The sequence below is a fragment of the Equus quagga genome, unplaced genomic scaffold, assembly GCF_021613505.1.
Source record: "Equus quagga isolate Etosha38 unplaced genomic scaffold, UCLA_HA_Equagga_1.0 160957_RagTag, whole genome shotgun sequence".
NCBI classification, from domain to species: Eukaryota; Metazoa; Chordata; class Mammalia; order Perissodactyla; family Equidae; genus Equus; species Equus quagga.
Genome location: NW_025797131.1, coordinates 21,649 through 47,516, shown reverse-complemented (window position 1 = coordinate 47,516; position 25,868 = coordinate 21,649). Strand labels below are relative to the sequence as shown.

General features: G+C 46.5%; 1 protein-coding gene across 1 annotated transcript; it reads left to right on the top strand.

Annotated features, from left to right (window-relative positions):
- Positions 1-16,240: 16,240 nt before the first annotated feature.
- Positions 16,241-25,605, top strand: LOC124233215 (pepsin A-like). Its single transcript, XM_046650381.1, has 9 exons — positions 16,241-16,296; positions 16,760-16,919; positions 18,963-19,080; positions 19,954-20,072; positions 20,780-20,979; positions 22,527-22,643; positions 23,774-23,918; positions 24,011-24,109; positions 25,456-25,605. The coding sequence occupies exons 1-9, from the start codon at positions 16,241-16,243 to the stop codon at positions 25,603-25,605; spliced, it is 1,164 nt and encodes a 387-aa protein (XP_046506337.1).
- The last annotated feature ends 263 nt before the right edge of the window (positions 25,606-25,868 follow it).

Sequence of the window (25,868 nt, the reverse complement as noted above, 5' to 3'; positions counted from 1 at the left end):
TGGGGTGAGCAGCAGGTCAGAGAAGAGCCAAGAGGAGCATGGTCTGGGAGAATGTGGGTGGGTCTGTGCAGTGGGGACTGCAGAATGAACTGGGTTTCAGTGGTAGCAAGTTGGTGACCTGCTGACAGCATTGCTCTGTCTCCCATCCCCATCTCACTTCCCCCCATTAATGACAGCACTGTCCTCTTTCCATCTGTCATGTAAACTGGGCTCCCCCATCCAGATCCTCCTTCAGGACTGATGAGTTTATTCCCCAGCTGCTAGGAAAGCTGTTGGCTGACAGCTCTTGGCCATCAGCCCTCACAAGGAAATTTCCTTGGCGGAAGGGAGCTCCTTTCCCAAGATCACGCCCCTTTTCCTGGTGCAGCCCTGGCAGAATGACTAGTCAACGTGGGGGCACAAAGCCCCATCCCCTTGGCCAACTCAGGACCACTCTGAAGGGCCATCCCAGCCTCAGAGCTCCTGCAGGGGGTTGTCTGAGGCCTTGGGACCACAGGGCAGCCCGACTTCTCCTTCTGCTTCCCTCCCACCAGCCCTCAGGTGCTAATGCTGAGTGCATCTGTAGGCGCTGCCTGCCTGCTATTCCAGCTCAGAGGTTCCCTTCCCGGAACCCAACCTGCAGAGCCCTTTCCATTGGTCTTTTCCTTTCTCACTGGGAAATTGCCCAGCATCAAAGGCCACCAGGTGCTTCCACAAGACCCCTCCCAACCCAGCCTGTTGGTCCAGGCTTTGCTCCCAAGCTGGGCAATGGATGTGGGGAACCAGTTTTCCCCTGTGGACTCAGAGTGAAATTCTCCCACCTTTCCAAAGGCTAGAAGCGAATGAGCAGGCAGCTTGGGGGACTGAGACAGCCTTTAATCAGGAAACCTCAGGGAAGGATGCAGGACACCTGGTGTCACAATCCCAGAGGAATCCCAGGGCCACCCCTCCTCTCCTCCTCCAGAGCAGGAGCCCAGCAGCCCCACGTTTCTCCACAGACAAGTGGGCCAGGCCATCCAGAGATGATACTGCCTGTGGAGAACGCATTTGCTCCATTCTCACAGAACATTCCAAATGTTCTTTGAGAACAAGGCAACATCTGACCCTGGGGGTTTTCCGTCCCCTCCAGGAGCCCTGCAGGAGTCAGCCTCCAGCATCAACAGCCTCACTGGCCCTCAGAGCCTCCCAGAAGCTCCCAGGGCCACTGGTAGAGGGTCCTCTGTCTGCCATCTCTCAGACACGGCCCTGAATGGAGGCCTGCTCACCCAGTGGACTCCTCCTCCCTAGAAGTCCCCATTGGGGCTGCTGGAAGTTGGTGCCGGAGGTGTCAGCCAGGCCTGCAGAGAGTCTTGAGGTGGTAGGAGAGTCTACGAGGCCTGAGGAGGGTGACAGGGGTCTCTGAGGGGCTGGGGCCCATCATGGACAGGGCTGAAGCTCCAGTCAGAATGGCAACCAGCAGAGAAGACTGTCTGGATGTGGTCTGGGCCCCAGAGGATGATGACGAGGGCTCTGGAGTAACAGGTGGCCCAGGAGCCCAGAGATACGCTGGAGGTAGAGTAGAGGCTCCTGAAAGGGTTGAAGGCTCTGGAAAGGGCCGAGGGGCTGGGGGGTCCCAGCCTCCCCCGGCCCCAAAGGGAGTGAGGGTGCAGCTTGAGCTCCTGAGGGGCTCATGGGTAAAGTTAGACATGTTCATTCTTTTATTTGTTTTTTGGAGGAGGATAGCCCTGAGCTAACATCTGCCATGAATCCTCCTCTTCTGCTGAGGAAGATTGGCCATGAGCTAACATCCATGCCCATCTTCCTCTATTTTCTATGTGGGATGCCTGCCACAGCATGGCTTGATGAGCAGTGCCTAAGTCGATGCCTGGAATCCAAACCCGTGAACCCTGGGCCAGTGAAGCAGAACTCACGAACCCAACCACTACACTACCTGGCTGGCCCATAGACTCGTTCCTTCTGAAGAGGACCTGGAGGAGACGGAGCACTGGCGTCTGAACCAATGCTGCTGGGGGCCCCAGGCAGGAACGACAGTTGATGGGGGATTCAGTGTCTCCAAGGGGGCTGCGAGCCACTTTGCTGAACTCCACGTCTCCATGAGGGGAGAGCCCCCACCTTTTTCTCAGGGAATCTAGAGAGAGGAGGGGAAACAAGATGCACAGCAGTTCTCCCCAGTGGCTCAGCAGCTCTGGGACGAGTTGCACTGGGGACACCTGCCCAAGCTCATCCTCTGAGGGGCCTCCCTCACCTGGTGAGGACGGACCAGCCGGCTCCTGCCTCCAGGGAGAGAAGACCAAAAGGAACCATGAGCAGAGGGTGATAGTCACCAAAGTGGCTCTGCTGGGCATTGGCTGTGTGACCTTGTGTGAGGCACATAACTCCTCCTGGGCCTCCATTTCCTCAATTATAAAAAGGGCCTATTAGTAATGACCACCCTGGGCCACTCTGAGGACTGAAGGAAATGATGCATTGGGAAGCCTCAGCCTAAACCCGAATGTCAACTGTGGACTCTGGGTGATAGTCGTGTGTCAGTGTAGGTTCCTCGGTTTTAACAAATGCACCCTCTCTGTACATTCTGCTGAATTTTGCTGCAAACCCCAAACTACTATAAGGAAATAAAGTCTACTGAAAAAAGATTTTTAAAAAAATGTGCCAGCCTGGGGGCCAGGCCTGTGACATAATGGTTGGGTTTGGTGTGCACGGCTTCAGTGGCCTGGGTGCGCTGGTTCAGATCTGGAGCAGTGACCTACACCACTCACCAGCCACGCTGTGGCAGTGACCCACATATAAAGTGGAGGAAGATCAGCACAGATGTTAGTGCTGGGCTAATCTCCACTGCAAAACAAAACAAAACAAAGTGTCAGCATGGAGCCCAACAGGTCCTAAGTCCTTAATATGTGGAGGAAAACATGGAGAGTCAGGAAGAAGGCAGCAAAGAGAACAGGTGTGACCAGGGGGAGATGGATGTTGTCATCACATAGAGATTAGAATGATTACATTTTAAAAATAAGCAAAGGACAGTCACACAACTCTGTGAATATACCTAAAACTGCTGAATTGTATACTTGGAGTGTGTGAATCATATGGTATGTGAATTATATCTCAAGAAAGCTGTTATTTTGTCTTTAATTATCCAAAGGAAATAATTCATATTCTATTTCAATTAAACGTGATTTCTCCTTAAAAGGAGCTCTCGTTAGAAAGAGGACTATGGTGAACACAGCTGAGGCAGTGTGTTCCAGTAGGAGCCAGGCTCTGTACTTCAGCTCTTTGGGCCTCAGTTTCCCCATCTGGAGGCAGGACAGCAGAGTGGGAAGGAGCATGAGGTAAGGAACCAGAGAAACCTGGGCTTCAGTCCACCACCACCAATTAGAGCACAGACTCAAGACAGAGACTTAACTTCTCTAAGCTTCCATTTCCCCATCTGCAAAATGGAGGTCATAATGGCAGCCATGGTCCAACATTCTGGAGAGCATTTGAATGCGGTAATACAGGTAAAATGCTCTGGACACTGCCTGGCACCTTAGCTGATGACGAGTCTCTAGAGAGCAAGGGGAATAATGTCTCTCAGCTTGCATATGAGTTTATGGTGGTTAAAGTGGAGTAGAATCTGTAAAGCTCTCAGCAGTTCCCAACACAGTAGCCACACAGGCTCAGCATGCTTCCAGCCCCACTAGTCCTGACAGCAGCAATTCATCCACAGATCTGAGGAGCTGCCCTCAATAGACAACATCCTCTTCAAAAGGTCAAAGGAGTGAAACAGATATTTGACACAAGAGGAAATCCAGGTCAGAAGTTAGTGGAAAAATTCACTGCCTCAGTGGAAGTTTTAAAAATCTTAAATAGCCCAATTTAAGGTACTTTATGAAAGTGTTAAATTGGAGAAATTTAATTTAAAATGTATAGTGTAGAGTTTGCGGGAGTATGATGAACCAGATGCATCACTGTAGTTTCCTCTTTCTCCAGGACCCCCGTCTGGTAATGTGCTGTCACATTGTAGGAGGTACCAAGCCACTCACTTACTCCACCCATTGACCACAGGGTCTGGACACAAGTCATAAAAGTTGAAAAAAAGTTGTCTGACCAAAGATTTTCACAGTAGGTCCATTATTGACAGAAAAAAAGAGAAATCAACCAGTTAAATATCACCCAAAGTGCAGGGGGAAGGAAACCAGAATATTTGGGAGCTCTTTAAAATGGCCAGTGTTGGACCACTTCAATACTTCAAAACCATGTGTTATAGCAGGTGGTCCATGTCCTCTTTTTACCTCTTCCAAAAGCTCATATGGACAAACACAATGGAGAAAGACCAACACATGAGAATAATTTTCAGGAGTAAATGCAACATAACAGGTAAAAGCATGGACTCTGGGCTCAAATCTTGGATCTACTGCCAATCAGCTGTGTGACCTTGAGCACCTTACTTTGTCTCTCTGTTCCTCAGTTTCCTCCCCTGGAAAACGGGGGTGATAACAGTACCTATCTCAAATAATTCCTGTGAGAAGTGTTTGAAATGAGATGTATAAAGACATACAGATGCCCGATAGGTACATGGAAAGCTGTTCAACATCACTAATGATCAGGAAAATGCAAATCAAAAGCACAAGATATCACCTCACACATGTCAGGATAACTATTTTCAAAAAGACAAGAAATAACAAATGTCGGTGAGGAGGTGGAGAAAAGGGAACCCTTATGCACTGTTGGTGGGGTTGTAAATTGGTGCAGTCATATGGCAAACACTATAAAGGTTACTCAAAAAATTAAAAATTTTTTGTAACTACCATATGATCCAGCAATCCCATTCCTGGGTGTTTATCTGAGGAAAATGAAAACTAACTCAAAAGGCATCTGCACTCCCATGTTCATTGGAGCATTATTTACAGTAGCCAAGATATGGAAACAACCTGAGTGTCCATTGAAGGATGAGTGGATAAAGACAACGTGAGATATATATATATATATATATATATATATATATACACACCAACTTACACACACACATGCACAAACGTACACAATGGAATATTACTCAGCCATGTAAAAGAATGAAATCTTGCCATTTTCACTAACATAGTTGGACCTCGAGGGCCTTATGGTCACTGAAATAAGCCAAAGAGAGAAAGATAAATACAGTGTTTTCATTATATGTGGAATTAAAAAACCAAAACACTGAACTCATAGATACAGACTGCAGATTGGATGTAGCCAGAGGCAGTAGGGGTGGGGGTGGGTGAAATGAGTGAAGAGAGTCAAAAGGTACAAACATCCAACCGTATAATAAAGAAGTCTTGGGGATATGAGGATGTACTGTACAGCTTGGTGAGTGTAGTTAGTAGTACTGTATTGTATATTTGTAAGTTGCTAAGAGAGTAAATGTTAAAAGTTCTCCTCACAAGAAAAATAGATTTTGGAGTGACATCAGCATCGTGGTTCAGTGAGCTGTGCCCTTAGTCTCTCCCCTCTAAGATAGAACCAAAAACATATTCATTAACCAACAGTGGACACCCACACAGCACAAGAGGACGTCTGAGAGATCCATGCAGCCATATGTCTGAAGGTGGGGGTACTGGATCCCCAGGGAGCAGCAGAAGGTTGTGAGCAGATCTCCTCCTCCACACCAGCAGCAGTGATCTAGGTCATGGGTCCACATACAGCAGCCAGCACACGACTCTGGGAGCAGGCAGGAGAGTGGGCAGGGATCCACACAAATGCTTTCACTTTTGGGTTTGCATCATGGCTGGTGGGGTCATGCCATAGTGAGGTGGCTCAGCCATGAACTGAGTGCCCCTAACAAGCCCAGCAGCCCAAGTGGGCTACCAGAGTTCAGAGCAAGCTAATGTGTGTGAATGCGTGTGCACCTCCCCTCTCCTCCTACCTGATTACCAGCTTGGCTGGTTGGCCAGGGTAGCTGATCTGCACCAGAGTGCCTGTGCCGGTAGTGGCAGGTGGGATCTGTAACCAGATACTACCACTATGAGCCGGCAAAGGTCGACCTAATCAAACACCATGAAGAAATACATTAACACTGGAGATCAGATGGAAAATTGGTCTCCAGCACCAATCATGAACTCACAGAAATTTAGAATCTAAATGATGGAGAATTCAAATAGTTGTCATAAAGAAACTCAATGAGTTACAAGACTACTCAGAAAGACAGTCCAATGAATTCAGAAATAAAATTAACGAGCAGAAGGAATTCTTCACAAAAGAGATTGAAAGTCTAAAAAAAAAAAAACAAATGGAAATCCTGGAGATGAAGAACACAGTAAATTAGATTAAAAAAATCTAGAAGTCTTAAAAAAACAGAGCTGAAATTACAGAGGACAGAATTAGTAATTTAGAGGACAGAAATAAAGAAATGCATCAGGTGGAGGAAAGAAAAACACTAAGACTTAAAAAAATGAAGAAATTCTTCAAGAAATATCTGACTCAATTAGGAAGTGCAACATAATGATGATAGGTATTCCAGAGGGAGAAACGAGCAGAGAGCTTGTTCAAAGAAGTGATAGCTGAGAATTTCCTAAACCTGGGGAAAAAAATGGAATTACAAGTACATGAAGTCAATAGAACTCCTAATTACATCAATGCAAAGAGACCTTCTCCAAGGCATATATTAGTAAAATTGGCAAAAATCAATGACAAAGAAAAACTATTCAGGGCACCAAAGCAGAAGAAAATAGTCTACAAACCAACCCTATTAGGCTTTCAGTGCATTTCTCAGCAGAAACTTTATAGATGAGGAGAGAGTAGAATGATATTTTTTTTTAAAAAGTCAAAGTCAAAAACCTTCAGCCAAAAATACTCTATCCAGTGGAACTATCCTTCTGACATGATGGAGAAATAAAAACTTTCACAGATAAACAAAACCTGGGGGAGCTCATCACCACAAGATATCCCCTACAAGGAATGATCAAGAATGACCTCACACCTGGAACAAAAGGGAAAAGGTTTACAAATCCTTGAGCAAGGAGATAAATAGATAGACAAAAATAAGAAAATTGTAGCTCTCTATCAGAATAGGTTAGCAAACACTTAATTATAACAATAAAGATAAAAGAAAGGAAAGCTTCAATAATAATTATAAACACTTCATATTAATCACAAACTTACAACACAAAACAGAATAATTTGTGACAACAATAACTTAGATGGGCAGAGAAAAGGGCTGGAATCTGCTTAGGATAATGGAGACAAGAGGCTATCAGAAAATAGACTTTTTCATCTCTCTCTCTGTCATCTATATCTATCATAAAATGGACTATCTCATGAGATCTTTTATACAAACTTCATGGTATCCACTAAACAAAAATCAGAAAAGACACACAAATGATAAATAAAGAGAAAACTGAGAAAACTGTCACAGAAAACCTGAAACTGAAATGGCAGTCAGAAATATACAGGAAGAGAAACAAGGAAAATAGAGAATAACAGTAAAACAAGGGATAAAATGGCAGTATTAAGTCCTCATATATCAATAATCACTCTAAATGTAAATGGATAAATTCTCCAATCAAAAGACACAGAATGGCTGGATGGATTAAAAGACAAGATGTAATGATACACTGCCTCCAAGAAACATATCTCAGTTCGAAAAACAAACACAGGCTCAGAGTGAAGGGATGGAAGATGATACTCCAGGGAAATGGCAAAGAAAAGAAAGCAGGTATTGCCATGTTTATATCAGACTAAGCAGACTTCAAAATAAAAAAAGCCAATGAGAGACAAAAGGGGACGTGTGTAATGATTAAAGCGATATTCAACCAAGAAGACATAACATTTATGAATATATATGCACCTAACACAGGAGCACCAAAGTACATAAAGCAACTATTAACAGACCAAATGGGAGAAATTAACAGCAACACAATAATAATAGGGGACCTCAACACCCCACTTACATCAATGGATATACCATCCAGACAGAAAGTCAACAAGGAAATAGTTGAATTAAATGAAAAACTAGATCAGATGGACTTAATAGACACACCAAGAACATTCCGTCCAAAAACAGCAGAATACACATTCTTCTCAAGTGCACACGGAACATTCTCAAAGATAGACCAAATGTTGGGAAACAAGGCAAACCTCAATAAATTAAAGAAGATTGAAACCATATCAAGCATCTTTTCTGACCATAATGCTATGAAACTGGAAATCAACTATGAGGAAAAAGCTTGGAAAGTGACAAACATGTGAAGCCTCAACAGCACACTACTAAACAACCATTGGATCAACGAAGAAATCAAAAATATCTGGAGAAAATTGAAAATGAAATTACATCATACTGACTCTTATGGGAAGCCAGAAAAGAGGTTCTAAGAGGGACATTCACAGCCATACAGGCCTACCTCAACAAACAAGAAAAATCTCTAATAAGCAATCTTAAACTACACCTAACAGAAATAAAAAAGAAAGACAAACAAGCCCCAAAGTCAACAGAAAGAGGGAAGTAATAAAAATTACAGCAGAAATAAATGAAATAGAAATTTTAAAAAACAGTACAAGGATCAATGAGACTAAGAGCTGGTTCTTTGAGAAGATACAGAATTGACATATCCTTAGTAAGACTCACTAAGAAAAAAAGAGAGAAGGCACAGATAAGTAAAATTGGAAATGAAAGGAGAAATTACCATGAATACTACAGAATTACAAAGGATTACAAGAGAATACTATGAAACACTACATGCCAACACATTGGAACACCTAGAAGGAATGGATAGTTAGACTCATAGAACCTCCCAAAACTGAATCAAGAAGAATTAGAGAATCTGAATAGACCTATCATAAGTAAAGAGATTGAAACAGTAATCAAAACTTCCCAAGAAACAAAAATCTTTGACCAGATGGCTTCTCTGGAAAATTCTACCAAACATTCAAAGAAGATTTAATTCCTATCCTTCTCAAACTATTCCAAAAAATCTAGGGAGAGGGAACACTTCCTAACACATTCTAGGAGGCCAATATCATGCTGATACCAAAATCAGTCAAGGACAACACAAAAAGGAAAATTACAGGCTAATATCCTGATAAACACAGATGCAAAATCCTCAACAAAATATTGGCAAACAGAGTACAGAAAGACATTTAAAGGATAATACACCATGATCAAGTGGGATTTATACCAGGGACACAGAGATGGTTCAGCATCTGCAAATCAACCAATGTGATAAACCACATTAACAAAGGGAGGAATAAAAATCATATGATCACCTCAATAGATGCAGAGAAAGAATTTGACAAGATCCAACATCTATTTATGATAAAAACCCTCAAGGAAATGGGAATAGAAGGAAAGTACATCAACATAATAAAGGCCATACATGACAAAAAATACAGCCAACACCATACTCAATGTAGAAAAACTGAGAGTCATCCCTCTGAGAAGAGAAACAAGACAAGGGCGCACAATCTCGACATTCTTATTCAATGTGGTACTGGAGGGTTTTGCCAGAGCGATTAGACAAAAAAAAAATATATATCCAAATAGGAAAGGAAGAAGTGAAAATCTTGCTGTTTGCAGATGACGTGATTCTATACTTAGAAAACCCCAAAGAATCCATTGGAAAACTATTAGAAATAATCAACAACTACAGCAAAGTTTCAGGGTACAAAACCAATGTACAAAAATCAGTTGCATTTCTATACTGTAATAACAACCTAGCAGGAAGAGATCTCAAGAATACAATCCCATTTACAATCTAAACAAAAAGAATAAAGTGTACAGGAATAACCTTAACCAAGGAGATGAAAGACCTATAAGATTTTGTTGAAAGAAATTGAAGAATGTAAAGAAATGGAAAAATATTGAAGGCTCATGGATTGGAAGTATAAGCATAGCTAAAATGTCCATATCACCTAAAGCAATCTACAAATTTAATGCAATCTCAATCAGAATCCCAATGACACTCTTCACAGAAATAGAACAGAGAATCCTAAAATACATGTGGAACAACAAAAGATCCTGAATAGCCAAAGCAATGCTGAGAAAAAAGAACAAAGCTGGAGGCATCACAATCCCTGACTTCAAAGTATACAACAAAGCGATAGTATTCAAAACAGCACAGCAGTGGCACAAAAGCAGACACACAGATCAACAAAACAGAATAAATCCCAGAAATAAAACCAGACATCCATGGACAGCTGATTTTTGGCAAAGGAGCCAAGAACATACAATGGAGGAAGGAAAATGTCTTCAAAAAATGGTGATGGGGAAACTGGACAGCCACATGCAAAAGAATGCAAGTTGACCATCACCTTACACCATACAGAAAAACTAACTCAGAATGAATTAAAGACTTGAAGGCAAGACCTGAAACCATAAAAATCCTAGAAGAAAATATAGGCAGTATACTCTTTGACATCAGTCTTAGAAGGATCTTTTCGAATACCATGTCTCCTCGGACAAGGGAAACAAAAGAAAAAACAAACAAATGCATCTACATCAAACTAAAAAGCTTCTTCAAGGCCAAGGAAACCAGGAACAAAATGAAAAGACAACCCACCAACTTGGAGAAAATATTTGCAAATCATATATCAACATATATGCAAATCATATAATCAACAAGCGGTTAATCTCCAAAAGAACTCATAAAACTCAACAACAACAACAAAAAAACCTGATCAAAAAATGGGCAGAGGATGTGAACAGACATTTTTCCAAAGAAGATATACAGATGGCCAACAGGCACATGAAAAGATGTTCAGTATCACTAGTCATTAGGGGAATACAAATCAAACTACGATGAAATATCACCTTCCACGTTAAAATGGCTATACTTACTGAGACAAAAAATGAGAAATGTTGGAGAGAATGTGGAAAAAGGGAACCCTCATACCCTGCTGGTGGGAATGCAAATTGTGCAGCCACTGTGGAAAACAGTATGGAGATTTCTCAAAAAATTAAAAACAGAAATACCATATGATCCGGCCATCCCACTACTGGGCATTTATCCAACGAACTTGAAATCAACAATTCAAAGAGACTTATGCACCCCTGTGTCCCTTGCAGCATTATTCACAATAGCCAAGACCTGGAAGCAACCCAAGTGCCCATTAACTGATGAACGAATAAAGAAGACGTGGTAGCATATGTATACATACATACGTATATATACATACATACACACACACACACACACACACACACAATGGAATACCATTCAGTCATAAAAAAGGACAAAATCTTCCCATTTGAAACACCATGGATGGACCTGAGGGTATGATATTAAGTGAATTAAGCCAGACAGAGGGAGACAAACACTGCATGATTCCACTCATACATGGAAGATAAATACACGGACAAAGAGAACAGATTACTTGTTGCCACAGGGGAAGAAGGGGTTGGGGGTGGGTGAAAGGGGTAAAGGGGCACACATATCTGGTGATGGATAAAAATCAGACTATTGTTGGTGAGCATGTTGCAGTCTTTACAGAAACTGATAAACAATAATGTACACCTGAAATATCACAGTGTTATCAACCATTATGACCACAATAAAATAATTTAAAAAAAGAAAAATGTTAACTAGACTTACCATGGTGATCACTTTGCAATATATACAAATGCAGATCATTATATCGTACACCTGAAACTAATATAATGTTTTATGTCAATTATACCTCAATAAAAAAACAAATAAAATATATGATGCCCCCTGACACAAAACAAGTACTCAATACGTACTAACCACTACTCTTCTGCACAGTTGATTCAGTTCCTAAATTCTAATTTTTAAAAATGGAAGAAAGCAGAGGAAGAGATTAAGGAAGGAGGTAATGAGGAAGAAAAAGGAACAGTAAACACACTTGTCAGATGGCACAGCATGGTGTGGCATAAGGAGCATTAAGGAGGGTCAGCAATCCCATGGGAGTGGGATTGCCACATGGTGGCTGTGTGACCACAGCCACATCCTCTCTCTGAGCCTGGGTTTCTCACAACCAGCGCTTTACAAGTTCCATGTTTCTGGGGAGAAGAGCAAAGTGGAAGAAGACGGTGGTGAAACTCCAGGACCAAGGGGCTGTCCCAAGGTCTACCAGAGACCTACTTGATAATGCTTATCCTGCTTCAGTGTTCCATCTTGGTCTTTCCATGATTGAGTTCATTAGGTTTCATTCCATTACTTTGATTTGATATGTTCATGGAACATTTCTGAACACCTGTGCGTTTGGCAGGGGGTGACTTGCATTAGCAATTCTGTTCTCAGCACCCCTCAAAGCCTGATGTCAGGCAGGGCTAATGGCAAAGTAAACGATGTTATCTAATCTTTCTGCCAGGCCAGTCCAGCATGATGAGATTACTTGGCTTCTCTGCTGGCAGCCATAGGTCGGCCCTGGCAGAGGATCAGAACTTACAGATAACTTGTGGCCCAGGAGTCAGGACACCACTTTCCTTCCCAAGAGGTCCTCTGGGGACAGGGTAAAATGGCTTCTCTGAGTCCCCCTGGGATGGAGGCTGTGGCCATCATAAAATGTACAACTCACATTCCAACCAATGGACAGAAACCTGGTGGATGTGTGTGAGAATAGAGCATGGCCTGGGACAAGAGTCTCCCAAGACCAGATCCTTCTGGGACCCAGCTTCTAGTCCCTCCTGTGTCACTATGTAGTTAAGGGAACCTGAGCTGATCTCTTGACTTTTCTGAACTGTGTCAATGGGGACAATGCAGGAATAATATGTTTTTAAGAGATCATGTATCTCAAAGCACTCAGAAAAGCATGAAGAGCCACAGAAATGCAATCCTTGTTGTGTGAAGGGAGGTTTGCAGAGAAGCAGAGCAAGGATGTCAACGCCCTCCTTCTCAGATCACTCACATCGCTGGAGCAGAAAGCCACCTTCAAGGGCACTGAAATGGTCCCCAATGGAGAAGAGCAGGAGGCAGCCAGGTGGATCCTTGTGGAGTGTTCTAGAGGTTTCTAGCCCTGTATTAGTTTTATACTATTGATCACAAAATAACACAAATTTAGCAACTTAAAACAACTCACATGTATTATCTCAGGGTTTTGTGTGTCAGGGATCCAGTTTGGCTGGGTCCTCTGTTTTAGGACCAGTCACAAGGCTGTAGTCAAGGTGTCAGCCAGGACGTGGTCTCATCTGAGGCTCGACTGGAGGAGGGTCTGCTTCCAAGATCATGTGGTTGTTGACAGGATTCAGTTCCTGGAAGATTGTCAGGCTGGGGGCTTCAGTTCCTCTCAGGCTGTTGGCTGGAGGCAACTCTCTATTCCTTGTCATGTAGACCACTCTATGGGGCAGCTCGAACCATCAAAAGCAGCAAGAGAGAGAGTCCATTACAGAGTCTGCTGGCAAGTCAGAAGTAACAATCTCGTGTAATGTAATCACAAGAGTGACATCCCCTCTGCTTTGCCATATCCTACTGGTTAGAAGCAAATCACAGGTCCTGCACATGTTCAAGGGGAGGAGATTACAAGGGACATGGATATCAGGAGACAAGGGTAAATGGGACCATTGTAGAGTCTGTCAAAAGCCTGGAATTGGTGTCACCAAACATGTCAGTCTCCCTCAGTGTGTTAAAATGTCTCATATGGGAAGACAATTATCTTCACCAATCCCAGAGTTTCCCAGTAGTGTTACCTGAAGCCCCATCTGAGTGGAAAGAAGAGAACCCTCCCCTCTCTGCCCTCTCTTGAGCTAACAACAAAGTCCTTGAAGGCATAGCTTATTTCCATCTTGCTCATGGATGTGCTCCCAGTGACTAGAACATGCCTACTACCTAGCAGGTAGCAGGTGTATAATAGAAATGTGTTGGATGAATGGGTGAATGGGTCCTGCAGGTTCCTGCCTGGGCAGTCTTCCTTCTGCTTCCCAAAAATATTTCTCCTCTGTTCAAAATTCCTGTATGGATCCCACAGACAACATATGCCCCCAAATCTATGCCCATTCTTGGGCTCCAAGCCTATAAGCAGCTCCAGGGTGCACAGTGGAGCGTGGACACTATCTACCCCTCCTAGTTTGACTCTGGCCACCCCACCCTCACCCCCAGGATGACAGCAAAGAGCCTGTCTGGAGGGCTCAGCACCCAGGGGGTCTGAGAAATGTTCACAGTCCTCACTCAGCTCCTCGGAGCCTCGTCTCACCTTCCAAATTCGTCACTCCCGTCTCCCAAAAAGGAAGAGAAAAGAAGACTGTGGACAGATTTTACTCCTGGATCCAAAGGACCAAAATGGAAGCAGAGATGATGAGTGGGTGTTCTCTTCTTCATTTCCTTTGATGGTATCACATTTCATTTGAAATGAACACGTTTGTCCCCTCCAAGGAGCCTCCACAGGCAGAGCCTGGTATCCATTCCCTTCACCCCACCGTGTGGCCGTCACTGGCTGAGCCTGTCACCTGCTGTGAAGTTAGGGGCATCAGGTCTCTTGTCACAGAATAAAATTTGCCCTTTTAAGTGTACAATCTAGAGATAGAACATTTCCACCACCCAAAAAATTTCCCCTGTGCCCCATTGTAGTCAGCCTCTTCCCTCGGTCTCAGACTTGTTTTACGTTCTTAGTATTTTGCCTTTTCCAGATGCCACATAAACAGAATCTTACAAGTGTTGCCTTTGGGGTTTGGCCTCCTTCACTCAGCACAACACTCGTGAGATTCACCCGGCAGCTCCTCTGTCTCTACTGCTGACGGCTCGTCCCCCGTGCGGCTGCACCACCACTTGCTCATCCAGGGACAAGCTGAAGGACAGTCGTGTTGTTTCGAGTTTGGGGCAGTTATGAAAAAAGTTGTTATAAACATTTGCTTGCAGGTCTTTGTGGGGACATATATTTTTCATTTCTTTTCAGTAAATAGCCAGGAGCAAGATGGCTGAGTGTAACTGCACGTTTATAAGAAACTGCTCAGCTGTTTTCCACAGCGGCTATGCCCTCTCCCCTCCCACCTGCACTGTAGGAAAGTCCCACGTGCTCAGCATCCTCGTCAGCACTTGGTGTTGACTGTTGTTTTCATTTCATCTGCTCTGTGTGTGTGGCTCGTCAGCACTTTATATTTAGTCCTCGTACAAACCTATGAAATTAGTGGTACTATTAATCCCACTTCACAGATGAGGAACCTGAGTTTCAGGGAGACTGGATCACCAGTCCCGGGTCTTACAGCTATTCAGAGTCAGGGCTGGGATTCAAACTCTGACCCTGGAGCCAGAGCTCTTCATAAGAATCTGATTTCAGAACCCCATCCCCAGATATGGCTAGCTAATGACTGGTGATCTCCCTCCTCCACAATTCTTCAATTGGTTTTCACTCCACTGGATAAATCCCACAAAATAGAGAATCCATTGGTTGGGAGGCATTTTCTTTTAAGAAGACAAGCTTTCTAAGTCATTCACCCACTAGTATGAATTTTCCCAGGTTGCTTTGCTCCATTGCAGCTGATTCAGGCAAGTTTTAAGCATGGGGCTCCTGGGAGAGTCAGACCCAGGTGGAATCTCAAAGGTGGAGGCTTCCAGCAACCTGAGAGCGTGGGAGAAGAGCAGTAGGAAGAGAAGGGGTACAGAAAGTGAGGGGCACAGATTCCAAAGACAAACCTGGCCTCTTTTAAGTGTGCTTCCTCCAGGAAAGGAACGCAGCATTCTTCCACTTGTTTCGCTCCCTCCTCTTCCTCTGTACTGCACGCACCACTGTCCCAGGACTCGGCCCCATTGTCATAAGCATAATATTATGCAAGAGCATAATAAGGCCCATAGGCTAGTTAGACACCCAAGAACCCCACATAATGACATTTCTGTGGGGAGGTCGGTCCTGATTCCCCAAACCACTGACCCACAAATGTGCTCTGGGTTAGCAGCTACAGGAAAGTGGCCCATTGCTAAGTGGGGTTGGCTCACCAAGAATCCCAGCATCTGTCTCACCAGGAGAAATCAGGGTACACTGAGCTCCTTTGACATCTGTTCAAGGTTAAGTGCACCTTAGACCAACTTTGTCAAAATATTCAGCTTGACAAGCTTCCATGCAGCCTCTTTTCATTATTTGAGAAATAAGCCAACTCTCCATTTCTTGTTCTCTGCAGGTGCATCCTAATCGTGGGATGTGGTTACAATGGAAAGCTGCCCAAATGGAAACTTCTCAGAACATGGCACAGGGGCAGGGACAATCTTATCGGCAACCTTTCTGTTTGGGGTTAGGATAATGGGTGACGTTTGGAGGCTGATAAGGCAGGTTTCCCGAGGACTTGTGCTGTATATAAGGAGCAGCTCCTTCCTCTGCTATACGCCTTCCACCCTTCTTCCCTTCTCTGGAGACTTGGGACCCAGGAAGAACCATGAAGTGGCTGCTGCTGCTCAGCTTGGTGGCGCTCTCTGAGTGCCTTATCTACAAGTGAGTCTGGGGGACAAAAGGCATGAAGAACAGCTTCCAAGGAGCTGCTTCCCTTCACTGCCTGTCACCCTGTCTTCTTTTCCTCCCTTATTTTTCTTCTTCCATTCTTCCTTCATACAACTGCTTCCTGTGTTCCCTCAACTTGAGTCTCCTTTCTTGTCTCTCTCTCTGCCCTTTTGTGGAGGCAGTCCTGTAGATGTGGTTAACAGCCCCAGTCCTCAAGTCCAGTGCGGCTTTGGTTCCCAGCTCCATCACTGGGCCAGGCGACTTTGGGCAACCACTGAACCTCTTTGAAACAGGGTAGAAAAAATGGGAGCATCTGCCCTCTTGACTTCCTTCCTTCTTTCTCTCTTGGACAAGCTTCCTTTACCTTCAGGGCCTTCCACAGCACCCCATGAGTAGGCTCCTTCCCCAATTATACTTCCTCCTCCAAACCATCCCATTTGCAAATGCTCTGCCACAGGGTTCCACTTGTCAAAAAGAAGTCCTTGAGGCAGAACCTGCGCGAGAATGGCCTGCTGGAGGACTTCCTCAAGCAGCATCCCCGCAACCCAGCCAGCAAGTACTTCCCCAAGGAGGCCGCCACCTTGGCGGACACCCAGCCCCTGGAGAACTACATGGATGTGAGTGCAGGGCAGGTGGTGTGGGGGTGCAGCTCCGAGGACTTGGCTCAGAGGAGAGAGGAGGTGTCAGGGGTCATGGAAGCTTGACCAGGCTCTAAGCCCCAAGGAAGTAACCCAGGGGTCTGCTCCCTGGATCTCAGAGGCACAGGAAAGGCAGGAAATCTGACAGTCAGAGACGTTGCTCTCTTTCATTTGTTCGTTCATTCATTCATTCAGTGTTTATAGATGAAGAGCACCTTCTTATGTGCCAGGCACCGTGCTGGGCCCTGGGAAAGCAGCAGGGAACAAAACCAGGCACAGCCCTTACCCTATGGGGCTCCCAGTCTAGTAGGGAGAGACCATCATCACTGAGCATCACCATCAATGCAAAGTACAGCCAGACTGAGGGCTATGCAGTGAAGGTGACACTGTGAGAGGGTGGCAGGTGGCGGGCAGGGACACCTCTCTGGGGTAATGAAGGAGAAGCAGGGGTTGGAGAGGACAGAAAAGAGTCCCAGAGAGCAGGACAGCTTCTGCCAGCCCCTGAGACAGCAGGGAGCAGAGTGCATTTGAAGAAAGGAGGCCAGTGTTCAGGGAGAACAGAGAGGGAGGGAGGCGCAGAGTGAGGCCTGTGGGGTCGGTGGGTGGAGCCAGATCAGAGTCTCTGATGAGGTCTGTGTTCTCATGGCCACTGAATCATCTTAACCAGGGGGGTTGACACGATCAGTGTGGAGTTTCAGGAAGCTGGCTGACTCTTCCATTTGGGACCCAATGGCAACACCCTGCCCTGTGGTAGATATTGTGTGTCACCTGTGTGAGGGCACAGGGTCAACAATAGGAAGCACTGTTGCCTGTGGTTAAGAACTTAGCCTGTGAAATCTGCCAGACCTGGTGCGAATCTGGACTCTAATGGTTCCGAGCCACGTGACCTTCAGCAAGTCATTTAAATTCTTAGAGCGAGCCCCAGTTTGCTCGTCTGTCAAACAGCACCCCAGATATCTACCACCAGAGGGTTGTTGTGAGTAACTAACAAAGTAATGGCTTTTTGGAGGCTTAGCACAGGGCCTGGCTCTTGGTAAGAGCCTGGTAAAGTCAGTCCATTTATTCACTTAACAAATATTTATGAAGCATCTCCTATGTGCCAGAGGCTCTGTGCACGGAGGTAAGGAAACAGTGATGAAGAAGCCAAGTTCCTGGAGCTTTATTATAGAAGAGAAGGCAAATAAGACACAAATAAATAAGTATGCAAGATAATGTCATGTATTGACAAGAGATGAAAAGAAAACTCAATTAGTTAGACTAATGGAAAGAAGAAGAATTGAGGAAGGGCAAATTTACATGAAGTGGTCAGGGAGGGCCTCTTGGTGGAGGTGATCTTTGACTAGAGCTCTGAATGATTAAAGAGAAGGAGCAGACCAAGGAAAGGTCCAGAAGAAAGATTTTCCTTGTGTAGGCATAGCAAGTGCAAAGGCCCTGGGATGGGAACGAGCTTGTCATCATCAAAGAAGAGCCAGACCAGCGTGGCTAGACCTGCTGGCAAGGGAGACAGGGCTGCCACTAAGAATAAAAATCCTGACAAAAAAAAAAAAAAAAAAAGCCCTTTCTCAAAACCCACTGTACACACCTTGATTTAGGAACAAGATATCTCCAGCGGTTTCCATCTTTACCTGACTTCTTTATCTCCTGATCGACATTTTACTGAATCAGCATTTCAGCATTTACTCTGCTGGCTGCTATCAGGTTACCTATTGTCCTCTGAGACGGTGTGTTCTCTGGAATGGCACGACTAAGACATTCAGGAGGAGAGCTGAAGAGGGGACAGCAGATTCTTATTAGCTGTTGATGGTGCTTAGAAGAAACAGACAGAGGGTAACAGGGATGCAATCAGGGAAGACGTCAAGGAGGAGGGGAGGCGAGGCTGTGCTTTGAAGGATGGATGCACTGGACAGGGAGAGAAAGGCAAGGAGAGCAGTGAGGGTGGGGAGCTGAGGGGAAGCCCCACGAGGTCCTGCTCCCTGGGGAGTCCCAGGATGGGGAGTGACCTGTGCTGTCCCCACCCCGCAGGAGGCGTACTTCGGCACCATCAGCATCGGAACTCCCCCTCAGGAGTTCACTGTCATCTTTGACACCGGCTCCTCCAACCTGTGGGTGCCCTCGACCTACTGCTCCAGTCTTGCCTGCTGTGAGTGCCTGGCCCTGCCCGGGACCCCAGGGCCCGCTCACCTGGGAGCACTGAACACTCAGGGGCTTCTAATAGATCCAATTTCAAGCCTGCTGGAGCCCCTCAGGGATTCTCTCTGCAAGCATATCTTGAGTAGCTACATGCCCAGCACTGGGATTAGGTGCCCTGGGGATAGAGGGTGAATCACACATCGTCCCTGCCCCCAAAGGGATTCAGTCCAATGGCAGATAGCAGCTCTCCTGAACAACCACAGCCCAGGGGACCCAAAGGGTCTTGGGGCTAAAGGGCTACAGGAGAGACAGCAGGGTCAAGAGCTTCACAAACAAAGTGATTCAAAAGCATGACTGAGGAGAACCATGATCTCACTTTTAAAAGAAAAATCATTGGTTTTCTAAGGAAGAGAGTTTGTCATTGGGAGTCATGGACAGTGTTTCCAGTTCCTTCCTCTGTCAGCTTTTTAACCTGACTTTTAATTCAGTGGAGGGGCCCCTGGAATCCTCCCCTTCATAATTTGAGCTGTAGCATTGTAAAGCTGTGACCGTGACATTGTAGCTGTGTCATGGGCTGTTCGCAGTGTGCTGTGAATGGGCTCCTGCCATGGGCAGCCGTGGGCTCGCTCTGCTCAGTGTTTTCCTGGGGTCCTTAGGAGGACTGTGGGGTTGGCTGGGGACCTTCCATCAGGCAGTCGGTGCCAACTGGTCCAACCAGGCAGGAACATAACCTGGAGATGTTTGGGCTCCAACATATGGGGAAAGGGCACCTTTCCACTCCAAAGCCCCACCCCAAACCAAGGCAGCACCCCCAGAAAGACATCACTGGCCACGATTCTTGCTTGGGTTTTGAGGTTGATGATGTCACTTCTTGTCCTCCCAGCCGACCACAACCGCTTCAATCCTGAGGATTCCTCCACCTACCGGGCTACCAGTGAGTCGGTCTCCATCACCTACGGTACCGGGAGCATGACAGGCGTCCTTGGATACGACACTGTCAGGGTGGGTGCCTGCTGGCACACCACCTCTTCCTGCTCAGCCCTAGGGCCAGCTTCTGGGGACCCTGGGGGCCACAATGCACCCCCAGAATAGGCTCATTCCATCAATATGGATCTCAGTGACACCAAAGTAATCTGGCTGGGGGAGGAAGGTGAAGAGGTGGCAGAGATGTCACAGACATTTCTAGGTGTGATAGTAGTGGGTAAGGAGGTGCTACACCTGGAGCTATTAGCTGTCCTCAGCCCGACCCAAGCTGAATACTATGGATTGGGGAGCGAGGTAGGAAAAGGCTTAGTTCTCTTTAAGCACCTCCTTCTCTTTCTCTGCCTTTGGCCTGCTGCCCCTTCCACTTCTAAAGCTTCAAAGCCACCCCCCCTCTTCGGTGTGGCTGGGATCAAGGGCTCTAATTTGCCTGGGGTCTGCTTTGTATCCCATCATTAGACACAGGAACACAAAGGACCCGTGTTTTCTGCAGCAAATTCTCACACCAATTCGCAGACTGTGTCCATCTGGAGATCAGCCACAGTGGTTACTTTCAGCAGAATAAGAAGCATTCCCAGAGACCATCCCTCTCCCCTCCTTCCAGCCCTATGCCCAAGAAGACAAGTCCTACATGAGATGAACCAGGGACACTCTGTGCCCAGGGCTGGTGCCCTGCAGGGCTCAGTCAACACAAGCTGACTGTGGACATCTTGGTCCCCCCCACTCAGGTCGGAGGCATCGAGGACACCAACCAGATCTTCGGCCTGAGCGAGACAGAGCCCGGCTCCTTCCTGTACTACGCTCCCTTTGACGGCATCCTGGGTCTCGCCTACCCCAGCATCTCCGCCTCCGGGGCCACTCCCGTCTTTGACAACATGTGGGACCAGGGTCTGGTTTCCCAAGACCTCTTCTCCGTCTACCTGAGCTCGTAAGTTGGGCAGGGAGGTCACGGTCACCTGACCCAGAGGAGGGCTGTATGGCGCTGGGTGGGGAGAGAGGGTCTCAGTCAGCATGGGATTTGAAAGGTCAGTGTCTAAGGCTTGAGAGGTGTAGCTTTGGAGAGAATGGGGCCAAATCTCTCTCTGATGAAGCATCTTCATTCATCTCATTTACCAGCTGAGTCTTTGTCACCTTAACTTACACAACTCAAATGTCACTAGTCATTTGCTCTCTAGCCCCAGTCCCCTCATCATTGGCCCCCCCAAAGACCACAATTTAAAATGAATCTACTAAAAACAGGGGCCAAAATTCCATAGTGATGAAAAGAAGATTTGATGGAGACATATATCTTAAGCAGTGAAACAAATGATGAACGCAAGATTATGTCATTTGTTAACAAAACCTAGGTTCCAGTTGTGACTATGAGTTAATTCTAAGAATGAATAAAGAATAAACCAGTGTTGGTTTTGGTTGAGTCGAGGTTATGCAGGAATATCTGAGGGTGTCGTCAGTTTCCCGAGGCACTCAGCTTTCCTCTGAGGCTCTCATCCTTCTCTTTTGAAGCCATGGTCATTGTTGATATTATTCTTCAATTGTGAACTCTTGTGCTCTACACTCATTGTGTTGCATTATACTGTCAGATGTTTACAGGAAAGTTGATGTAGGCTGAGGTGAGCAAAATGATTTTTCTGTGGCCAGTACTTTGATGATTCATTTCTTATTATCATCCACATTTGCCTCCCTATCTAACCAGAATCTGCAGAGATTCAGAAACTGAATATTCCGGTAACAAGGAGGAAATCTAAAACATGTGGACTCTTTTATCCTCTTGGTCTCTTAACATTCAAGTCAGCTCCTAAACATCCTCTGCCCTTATGGGACTTAGAGACTTCTTGGGGCCATCTTCTCTCCCCAACTAGATCAGGGCTTCTCGATCTCAGCACTGTGGACATTTTGGACACACAACTCCTTGCTGTGGGGGGCTGTCCTGTGCATTGTAGGATGTTGAGCAGGCTGCATGGCCTCTACATACCAGACACCAGTGGCACTTCCTACCCCAACCCAATCATGGCAATGAAAAATGTCCCCAGACCTTGGCAAATGTCCCCTGGGGGCAAAGCTGCCCCTGGCTGAGAACCAGAGAACTCTACTATCAAGTTCTCAAGAGCAAACGCTGTCCCACATTCACTTCTCTTGAGGTCCCCACAGCAACGAGAGTGAGGGTGTGGTGGAACCACAACACTGGAACCAGAAAGACCTGGGTTCTCATCTTGGTTCTGGCACCCCCAGGCTGTGTGACCTTGGGCACATCGCCTCACTTCTATGAGCCTGAGATTCCTCACTGTCTAGTGGAACCAAGAATAATAGTGTCCACTGTTTGGGTGTTGATGTGAGGATTGAATGAAACCCTGTCCGTCACACTCAGCACAGCTCCTGGCACTGGCAAGAGCCCAGTGAAGGGGATCTCTTAGGACGCCCACAGCAGATGTTCAGTTGAATAAGTGAATTCCTGTCTTTTCCCCCAACTTTCAACAGCGATGACGAGAGTGGCAGTGTGGTGATGTTCGGTGGCATCGATCCTTCCTACTACACTGGAAGCCTGCACTGGGTGCCTGTTTCTAACGAGGGTTACTGGCAGATCACCATGGACAGGTGAGATGGCCGTGGATGGGCACTGTCCTGGCGTGGGCCTCAGATCTCATTTCCTTATAGACTCCTAGTTAACTAAGCTTTCCAGAATCCCCCTGGAACAACCAGCCAGGGAAACGTACCCCAGGAGGAGAAGGTGGAAGTTGGCCAAGCCAGAGAGACGCTGAGAAAGGCCCCTCCCTGGAGGAGGAGAGCTGTCTGGAACCCCAGATGCTCTGCAAGGATGAGACAGCCACTCTCCTTCTGCTCATGGACACGGGATACCAGCATCCCTGAGGACAGCTGGAGACTCAACAGTCCACACGTCTTGGCATTTAGAGGAACTAAGAACTGGCACACGCTCCTCCCACTCCAGGAAAAATGTCACTTTCAGTCTAGGGACAGGGCAAAATGGCTAAGAAGTTGTTTCAGCCCCTTCCTTACCCTCTTCGCCTTCTGGGATACCCCTCCTCCATGCAGCTTCATTCCCCCGCTGTTCCTCCCCCGGCTGGCCTGCTAGGGTGACTCCAGGTTTCCCAGGTGTCAGCAGTTTCCTGGGACTCAAGACTTTCAGTTCTAAAACCAGGACAGTCCTGGGCAAACTGGGACACTCGGTCCGCTCACGTCTGCCCCAGCCGTGCTAAAACTTCCTCAGTTCCTCCCACTTCCACCCCTGCTCCTCTCCTCTCCATCCCTCCTTGCATGCCTTCCCCTCTGCCTTGTGCGTCCTCCTCCAGCTCTTCATCTCCTTGGCCACATTGGGCTGTTTGCTTCCCTGGGAAGCCCTCCCTGGTTGCTCCTTACCTCCAGCACCCTCACCCTGGATTGTGTTTCTGTTCCCCTGTCCTGTACCCTGCTCATGCGGCTCTTCTTCTGTCATAATTTATTTTCCCATATAGACTGTGAGCTCTCTGCAACCAGAAACTGTGAGGTTGCCTCATCTGGAATTTCATCTCCCAGGCCTAGCACAGAGTAGACACTCAGTGAAGATCTGTTGAGTAAATGAATGAATGAGGGCGTGAAGGAGAGAAGCTGAAATTTTATCTATTGGCCAACAGATGGGGAAGAGGGACCCTCTGGGGTGACTTGGTTCCTCCCTGGGCAGATGTTTTCCCTGGAGGCTCAGGGGACCCTCTCTTGCATCTTGCTTTCAGCGTCACTGTGAACAGAGAGTCCATCGCTTGCAGCGGGGGCTGCCAGGCCATTGTTGACACTGGCACCTCTCTGCTGGCTGGCCCAACCTCTGCCATTGACACTATCCAGAGCTACCTTGGGTTCAGCGAGGACTCCTCTGGTGAGGTAAGTGAGACTTGACTGCCCCATTATAGACCGAGGTGGTGGGTCCGCCATGCAGAAGGAAGGCAATCCCTTCCAACCCTCACTCTTTCCAGGGGGTGATCAGCTGCTCATCCATCTACAGCCTGCCTGACATCGTTTTTACCCTCAACGGCGTTGAGTTTCCTCTGCGTCCCAGTGCCTACATCCTAGAGGTAAGGGGCCTCTGGGCCTCCCACCTACATGTGCCCCCATAGAATTTGGACACATATTCCCCCTTTGCATAAGGGAAAGTGCACTTCCACAAGCTGAAGCTGACATCTGCTCTGGACAGCTGCTGGAGAAAAGAATACGTTCAAATTAAACGTGTGAATGAGACTTTGGATGCAGCGTCCCCAAGGGGAAAAGTGTGACAAACAGTGGTGACGTGAAAATAAGATTTCTAGTTGCACCGCTGCATCCTTGCTTTGTTTCTCAATTACCAGCCCATTGATTCTGAGCCAGTTGCAACCTGTTTTTTTCTTTCTTTTTTTTTTTTTGAGGAAGATTAGCCCTGAGCTAACGTCTGTCACCAATCCTCCTCTTTTTGCTGAGGAAGACAGGCCCAGAGCTAAAATCCATGCCTATCTTCCTCTACTTTATATGTAGGATGCCCGCCACAGCATGGCTTCACAAGCAGTACGTAGGTCTACACCCAGGATCCTAACGGGCAAAATGCAGGCACCGAAGCAGAATGTGCGAAATTAACAACTGTGCCACCAAGCCGGCCTCAGTTGTAACCTGTTTTAGCCACAGTTTCTTAGTCTGATGTGCAGTTTTCCTCATGCTCAGAGTGTGGTTGGGGTAGTCACATGATATTGACCATCAATGCTACAAATGGTTGGTTAAATGGTGATCCTAACATCCATAGGGTCAGGGCTTATGGCACCCCTGCTGTCTCTACCAAGTGACAAATCTTTAGTCAAATGAGCCACAGGCCAACTCCTTCTTTCTATGATAATGCAAGTAGAAAACTCCTCTTGCTCAGTGGGTCAATATTATTCAGGAAGTAGTACTGATGTCGAGCTATCCCCCCCTCAAAGAAGTTGATTAATTTGTAGGGGGTCAGCCCTGACCAATGTGGTTTGGGGTGGTGGGTGCAAAGCTCCCCAGGAGATTCTAATGTGCAGCCAAGGTTGTGGGCCAGTGACCTAGTGAATGAAAAGAACTGACAGCTCGCCACTGGAAGGGATCAGAATAATCAGAAAAGGCTGTGTCACCAGGGCTTCCAAAATCCTCCCAGCAGCGAGTTCCCCTAAACCCCTTAGCTCATGCTGACGTCAGGGTTTGTGCATCTGTCAGAAACACTGGACAATGTCTAGTGGTCCCTGGAACCAAGCGCAGTGAACAACTCATACAGGCAGACCCCAGGCAAAGAAGAGCTGAGTCCTCACACACAAGCCAGGAAGCTCCTCCTTGCTTGTGTGCCATGAAGTCGACGATGGTCCTTGATGCGGATACCTCAGCTCCTGTTACCGCTGAGTCTGTTTCCCATCTCTGTTTTTATCCTCCTTTTCTCCAGGAGGATGACAGCTGCATCAGCGGCTTCGAGGGCATGGACCTCGACACCAGCAGCGGAGAGCTCTGGATCCTGGGTGACGTCTTCATCCGCCAGTACTTTACCGTCTTCGACAGAGCCAACAACCAGATCGGCCTGGCTTCTGTGGCCTAAGCCTGAGTCTTTCTGGCCACTTCAAAGGAAGATCTGTCCTCAGTTTCCCCCTTCAAATGTGCATAACTCTCCTGATTGTTCTTCCTGTGGGATCATGGAGGTGGAATTTTGGCTCTGTTCCCTCTCATACCAATAACATAGAATAAAAGCACAATCTTCTGAAGCATGTTTGTAGGGTTACTTCTCTTTGTCCGTATTTCTCCTTCACATCATCAGGGTCAGAACACCACTTTGTGGGGGCAGAAATGACCACTTGGACAGCA